Below are 7,215 nucleotides of genomic sequence, written 5' to 3'. Positions count from 1 at the left end.
CTTGGTACAAGATCCAATTTACTCATTTGTTTAAAAAGTAAAAAAGCCAAGTGGTTAGCATGCAACATCACATACAGCTTTAGTAAAAAATACCCCCCCCTCCAAACAAAAAAAAGGCCACAGGGCTCGCTCCAGCCATCGGATTCCTCACCCTACTCCTTCCTGCAAGCACAGCAGATGTTCGTTGTTGGGAGAGGACAAGGGCTGGAGCAGAGCTGGTGCCTGTGACATTAATGACCTCAGGAGAGAGAAGGCTCAGGACACTGTTTCTCAGAGCCCATTTAGTGGCAGAGAAGTAACACGAACCAGTTTAGGTCCTTTAATCTGTCCAAGACAGGGTGCTGAAGCACAAATGATAAAACATCCTGCATTTTTACAGCAAAAATGCTACAGAAGTTTATAGGAAAAAAAAATATTTTTGTACATGGGTAAAACATAAATTCAAGACAACTCACAGACAAGGGGTAAATTCCCACATCTATCGCTCTTTTTTTTTTTTTTAAAAAGTTCCTGTGAATAGGCAAGCAGTCAAAATGGCTTGCTCTCTCTTCCTTGAAATGAAAACTGTATCTTCCAAGTGGCTCACAGTACTGCTTCGCATCTTGGAATGTCCTCCAAAGGCTCCGACAAGATAAAAGGAGAATAAAAACCCCCGGAGTCCTTTCAGATAGTCTCAGAGAGCAGGAGAAGGGAAAGAAAAGGGGTAGTTTATTCAAACTTTATCTTCTTCCCTTGCGGCTTGTGATCTCCACCTCCTCCTCTGCCTCCTCGGAAGCCACCTCCTCTACCTAGAAAGAAAATTGGGTCAAAAAGCAGAGTTACAGTGTCCCTGGTACAGCTACCACCGCCCTTCCAAGCCCATCCTGATTCACATCAAGTGCTCAGTGATGACCAACCCCACCGTGTTCCAAATAATGGCTTTGGGTTAATTTTTTGAGCAAACCCTCTTAGAACAGCAGCATTTCCCTCCTCTTACCTCCAAATCCTCTGCCACCACCTCTGCCACCAAATCCGCCGCCTCTTCCTCCTCTTCCTCCTCCTCTGCCACCACGGCCACCAAATCCACCGCCGAATCCGCCGCCACGCTGAAATTCACCCTTTGGCTTGGCAAAATCCAGGATGACTTTGTTTCCATCTATCTCTCCATCTTCCATGGCTTCTTTAGCTGCTTTGGCATCTTCTGGGGAGCTGAAGTCCACAAACCCAAACCTAGGAAAGAGGTTCAGAGACAGTTACACTCCACGAGCTGTAGCACCACCTACAGGTACTGGATAGCAATCCCAACAGAAACAACACCCAAATTTCTCCAATCACAGGGGGGTAAGGACCGTGTTACTTGTAGACCAGCAGTGGCTCATCACAACTGATGGGAGCCCCATTGTGAGTTGGCCACTACTGAGCAGTTAATATCCTTCTCGTGCGAATCCATAGGCTGCCACGGATTTGTTGGCAGGAAGGAGCTCATTGAGAAGTGAGGACACGCTGCTCTCTACCCACAGACTGAAGCTGTGAGCTTGTTCTCTGGTTTCATGCTATCAACTAACTTTAAAGAATCACCCGCATGAGAAACACCCCGCACTGCACAGATCAGTTAAAAGCAAGTCTCTTTGTAAAGACTGAACTAATCCCAGGTGATGCTGAACATACCCTTTAGATGATCCAGTGTCTCTGTCTGTGACTATTCTAGCACTTATTGAGCCTTCGAACGATTCTCTTAGCGTCTCTTCCGTGGTGTCCTCAGAAAGGCCTCTGACAAACAATGTTTTGCTTTGTTCTATGGAAAGAGAATACATTCAGAGATCTGAGCAAGGCAGCACCAATTTCGTAACATCACATCCAGCTTGGATTACTTGCCCCTAGGACTTAGTCGCAGGGCTAAGGGGTTTGTTTTGCAGTAACAACTCAAGCACTTGAAGAAGTTCTTGGAAACTTTTTCAGGACTGCAGTTAGAACCTGATGTTAAAGGATCTCCAGCAGCCAATCTGGTGCTGTCAATTTGGGTTTATTTTTAATTAGACGCTTGCATCTTAACAATAGGGATACAAACTGGACAGACACTGCTGGATCAGCACTTGACTATCTAGAGGACTTCGGCAATAGTTTCATCAGCATTTCAGATAATCAGTCATCATATCCAGCACACTCGCTTACGATGCAAGTCTCTCACTCCACGGGCATGGTTTTTTATCTTTAAAGCACGCCCTAGGTCTTCATGAATGGTACACTCCTGCCACAGCTGTGTTATGATCAAACATGTAACACTTACGATTAAATCCTCCTCTTGCATTCATGTTCCCTTTCTGCCATGCTGGTGCGCTGAATTCCAGTCTGATTGCTCTGCCTTCAATCTCTGTGTTGTTGCAGGAGTTCAATGCCTCTTTGGCATCCTCAGCTGTGGAAAATTCTACAAACGCGTACCTATTTGGAGAAGATTTCAGTCAGCCTGGGTCAGAAGGGATCTGTGGAGCTAAGTCATTAGCAATGCCAACTCCGGAGTCAGGAGAAAGGCACAACATACCCTTTGGGCCTGCCCTGGTTGTTCTGTGGCATCTTGATGGAAGAAGCTTTCTTAAACAGTTCTTGGAGAGTCTCTTCTGTAGCAGCGTACGAGAGGTTGTTGACAATTAGGGTCTTTGACTCCCTCTCTCCACCTCCTACAGAGAAAACCCAGTGCTGTAAGTGCAAGTTTGGAGAAGGAGAGCACTCTCTTCCTCTAGGCACAAGATCCTCTATAGGGCGAGAGCAGCTGCTGCTCCCTCACATCAAGGTGAGGCACAAGACTATGTGCAACACTGTTTTGGTCACCCACATTAGTTGTCCCACCTTGTCTCTAGTGCATCTGGTAGACATGAAATGCATAGAACAAGGTGAGCAGAAGGCCCCTTCCTGATACCTTACAGTTTTCCTGCAGTTCTTCAAATTGCTCTATCCCTAGCAAACTTCTGCAACAAGTGGAATTAAATCCTAAATGTCATTTACATGCACATTATTGGTCTGGAAAAGTACCTTTCTGATGGTCTTGATGGCTCTTCTCACCAGTGAAGTCAATGACCATGGCACGACCATCAACCTCTGTGCCCTGTTTCTCTTCCAAAGCTTTGTTTGCCTCAGCTTCTGTTTTGAATTGAATGTAGGCCATCCTACAGCACAGAAAAGAACATAAGCAAATGCCTCCTTCCAGGAACAACTAAGTTCATGGGGCAGGGAGGGGAAAGTGATGTGGAAGAAAAATGCTTCCAAAGTTAGCACGTTGAGTACACCTAATGCAGCAGGTCCCTTAAGGTAGGTTAAGGACATGAGCTTATCAAAACATGCCAGGAGTTTGAGGAGTGTTTGATGTTTCCTATTCCTCTCAGCTACATACCCTTTGCTGCTCCCATCCTTGTTCATTACTATTCGGATTTCTTGTGCGTTTTCAAACACCTCTCTCATTTCATCTTCAGTTAAGCGGTAGGGCAGGTTCTTCACAAACAGCGTTCTAGCATCTCTCTCTGCAAAAAGACAAAAAAAATGTTACTTTTGCATTACCAGCCAAAAAATCCCTACTCATCTACACTGCTAGTTCAGTAAGAACCAGTGTGTTGATCCAGCAGAAAACAAGCCACAACAAGCATTCACATTTTCAGAAGCTGAAAAATAAACTACTATGGCAGTTAATTAGGCTGCCATTGCACTTCTCTGAAGGGCATCAAGTTCAGAAAACAGGTTCCAAAGGCTTCAGAAAGAGCCACATTTCCTCCTCAGACCCCCCTGTATGCACTAGTTCTTGGGATCACATTTCCAGATAGACTAGAGTCTGAACTTGCCAGTCCATGTTAGTGTTTGAGAAAATAGTTAAGATACACAGCCCAAACTAGGAAGATCTGCCTTAAAAGAGCAGAATAGCAGCCATCAGTAACACTGCAAGCCTGCCCCGAGGCCTGATGGCGACAGCTCTTCTTTGGTGTGCACCAGTATTGAGAGTAATGGGCCATACCTTTCTTATTTTCTTTTATTGTTTCCTTGCTCTTTGCTTTTTCCAGTTTGACTTCTGAACCCATTAACTTCTTCCCGTTCAGTGTGAGAGCTTTATCCAGATCTTCAGCAGATGAGAAGTCTACATAGCCGAATCGCCTGAAAGAAGAGCAACCTTACTGTTTAAAGCTGATCTCTCTCTAGTAACTGCAAACACAAATTCAGAATCAGAGAGGCCACCACTGGTCAAGTTAGCATTTATTTTTATTAACACTCTAACTGGCCCACCTAACCAAAACAACAGCTCTGTACCCAAGTGGCAGCTCTCCCTTTAGAAAGATGCTGTCTAAGAAAGCTGCAAGCCAGGCAAGTATTTATTACACCCTTATTGGTACCGTGCCTCTTCCAGCTTCCACACACCATCAACCAACCATCCCAGCATCTTGAAGGGAACCAGCATCAGCAAAGTTGTACATCTCCAAACAAATGACTGCCAATTGAAAGAAATAAGCAGCAAAATTCCACTGATGAACTCACTTGGAAGCACCAATTCTGACGTCTAAAACTTCAATGTTCTTCTTCACAAAGAATTCTTTGATGCCAGTCTTCAGTTCTTCATAATCCTTGGTGGGGGTCAAATTTCCCACAAAGACGGAGAAAGCCGAAGTGGGGCCTTTAAATGAAAATATAATAAAGGTTTTTAAAGTGGTTAAAAGAACTTGACGTCAAACTCCAGACAGCTTTAGCACATCAGTTTCTGCTCAAAAGTGACATCACACTTCAGTATTAAGTCCCTTATAATCATCATTTGTGCTGGGAAAAACCCCACTGAGCATCCTGTCCCTTCAGTTAGGTGCCTCACCCAACAGATCCTCAAACAAGCATCATTTTATGATCCCACATCACCTACCATCTGTTTTCTTTTTCTTGGCCTCTGGTGCACTTTTATTGGCCATTTCTTTCTTCCTCTTCCCAGGTGCTTCCTTGACAGGTTCTGTGAAAAAGAACAAACAACATGAAATAAAAGTATAAAATAACCTTTCTTATTCTGGATCAATACATGATCTTTACACCTGTCACACACAGGACCTTCTCCTGTCACTTACAGTAACTGTTCCTCAGGCATCATTCCTGTTATTAAACTCTCAAAACCAGTTAAACTCACTTTCATCCTCACTTTCCTCCTCGGCATCCTCTTCATCCTCCTCCTCTTCATCATCGTCTTCCTCATCATCATCTTCATCGTCTTCCTCATCTTCAGATTCTGCCTTAGCTTTCACTGGTGCGGCCTTTGCTGGAGTAGGTTTCTTCACTTGAACAGGGGCTGTGTCCATGGCTTCATCTTCAGACTCTGAAAAAAGTCAAGCACAAGATTTCAGACGAGTTCAAGATTAAGCCCCTTTCGTTTGTGAAATAAAATAATGTTTTTCACATCTCCTGAAGTTTGTATGTTCTCAGAAAAGGAGTTTAATATATTCAGTGTTTATAGAAGTTGCCCCTCGCTCAAATTTTACTGCATTAAAAAACAATACCTGTATCCCAAGAGTAAAAAGTTTTACTAGCAACAGGGAAATAAACACACAGTCAGCCACATCTGATCATCACTAGCAGTCAGCTAAAATCAGATGGGCGCTACACGGAGACACACACACACTCTGCACCACCCCCACTAATTCACTAAGTTGCACCCCCTCAACCTCCCCATAAGTGTTTATTATTTTAATTTTGTTGTTAAAGAGTCAAAGTTTTCCTAAATCCCACATACCATCATCTTCCTCATCATCCTCATCATCATCCTCATCCTCCTCCTCTTCTGATTCTTGCTTTGCTGGCACAACTGCAGGCTTTTTGGCTGGTACTGCTGCAGGCTTTTTGGCTGCAGGCTTCACAGGGATTGCCGGTTCTTCCTCATCTGCAACAAGATTACAGCACGTGTTTACTTCAGCCTTCAAAAGTACTTTTTTTCCCCACCAGATTTTGGCAAAGTTCAGAAAAGAACTATCAGGAAACTAGAAGATGCTTCACATACTGCATGTAGTGCAGCTGCAGCCCAAGTTCTGCTTCAAACATCACCAATTTCCCACCTTTCCTTCTTCACCACCTTTTAATCAACGACTCCCCCTTCTCAGAGTATTAAATCACACTAAACTTTCGATTCCAGAGGTGCTCATTCAGCAACTTGACTTAACGGGCTTTAGTCAACTTGTATAAGGATGAACACACATTTCAAAAGTAACTTACCAGAATCTTCTTCCTCATCCTCCTCGTCGTCGTCATCTTCATCATCTTCGTCGTCATCTTCATCTTCATCCTCGCTCTCTTGCTTCTTGGCATTCTTCCCATTTTTTGCTCCTTTGGTTAGGACAGCAGCCTTTTTAGGGGATGGAGTGACAGGCTTTTTGGCTGGAGTAACCACAGCCTTCTTGGCGGGTGTAACGGCCTTTTTTGCAGGAGTGGCAGCCTTCTTTGCAGGGGTAGCAGCCTTCTTGGCTGGTGTAACTGCTACTTTTTGTTTCTTCGGAGGGACCATCTGAAATACACATCAGTATTGTAGTGCTGACCCTTTAAACTACCATTTCTTTAACATCAGACAAATATATAACAACTGCAGTCTAAAGCGAGCCTTCTGACATACTTTGTCAGACATAATGTTTAATTATGTTAGTTGGCCTGTTGAATTAATAAAGCTCAAAAACATGTTTTTCATGCTTTTAACAGACTACTTCTGGAACATTAAAGCATCTCCAAATTTCCTGGTCCTGGAGCAAGACCAGCGATGTCTCTAGTAGCAATCAGTAGTTTGAAATTTTTAGTCTTACATACTATTTGTGTGTGAAAAAGCACTCATTACTGATGCTCGACTAGAGGAATTAATCATTCCCTTGCTCATCAGAACAAGGAACAGCTTTAAGGCACCAGCAGTCGCCCCAAAGCCTGGAACTAGGGACTCAGCAGTTTTCCCCACACTGCTTCCCTCTCCTGAAATCCAGTTTATTCTTCAGCCAGAGTTAACTGACAGATGCCAGTTGCGTTGATTCTTTACCACTACCCCCCCCCAACCCTCACAACACTTTAATGACACGTGTGTCCCCTCGGCATCATCACCTCTTCCCCGCTGCTCTCCTCCAGCTCCGACGACTCTTCCTCCTCGCTCTCCTCCACCTTTTTGGGGGGAGGAGCCATTTTTTTCTGTTTTATCTGATTCTTGGGGGTCTGAAAGAGAGAGAGGGAGGGCCCGAGCCATTAGACGACGTTCCTTTC

General features: G+C 44.2%; 1 protein-coding gene across 1 annotated transcript in view; it reads right to left on the bottom strand.

Moving 5' to 3' along the window:
• Positions 1-7,215, bottom strand: part of NCL (nucleolin) — a 7,987-nt gene continuing 772 nt past the window's right edge. Inside the window, exons 2-15 of the mRNA XM_014946048.1 lie at positions 7,060-7,167; positions 6,196-6,484; positions 5,720-5,866; positions 5,120-5,305; positions 4,865-4,948; positions 4,492-4,627; positions 3,977-4,113; positions 3,365-3,491; positions 3,007-3,140; positions 2,519-2,654; positions 2,267-2,418; positions 1,648-1,774; positions 977-1,209; positions 1-788 (exon numbers count right to left, since the gene is read on the bottom strand). Of these exons, the coding sequence (XP_014801534.1) occupies positions 709-788; positions 977-1,209; positions 1,648-1,774; positions 2,267-2,418; positions 2,519-2,654; positions 3,007-3,140; positions 3,365-3,491; positions 3,977-4,113; positions 4,492-4,627; positions 4,865-4,948; positions 5,120-5,305; positions 5,720-5,866; positions 6,196-6,484; positions 7,060-7,167 (2,076 nt within the window). The 3' untranslated portion in view covers positions 1-708. The remainder of the gene's footprint in view (positions 789-976; positions 1,210-1,647; positions 1,775-2,266; positions 2,419-2,518; positions 2,655-3,006; positions 3,141-3,364; positions 3,492-3,976; positions 4,114-4,491; positions 4,628-4,864; positions 4,949-5,119; positions 5,306-5,719; positions 5,867-6,195; positions 6,485-7,059; positions 7,168-7,215) is intronic.

Source organism: Calidris pugnax, unplaced genomic scaffold (genome assembly GCF_001431845.1).
Source record: "Calidris pugnax isolate Ruff unplaced genomic scaffold, ASM143184v1 scaffold111, whole genome shotgun sequence".
NCBI classification, from domain to species: domain Eukaryota; kingdom Metazoa; phylum Chordata; class Aves; order Charadriiformes; family Scolopacidae; genus Calidris; species Calidris pugnax.
The sequence above is the reverse complement of the archived record's forward strand: the minus strand, read 5'-3'. Positions and strand labels throughout refer to the sequence as shown.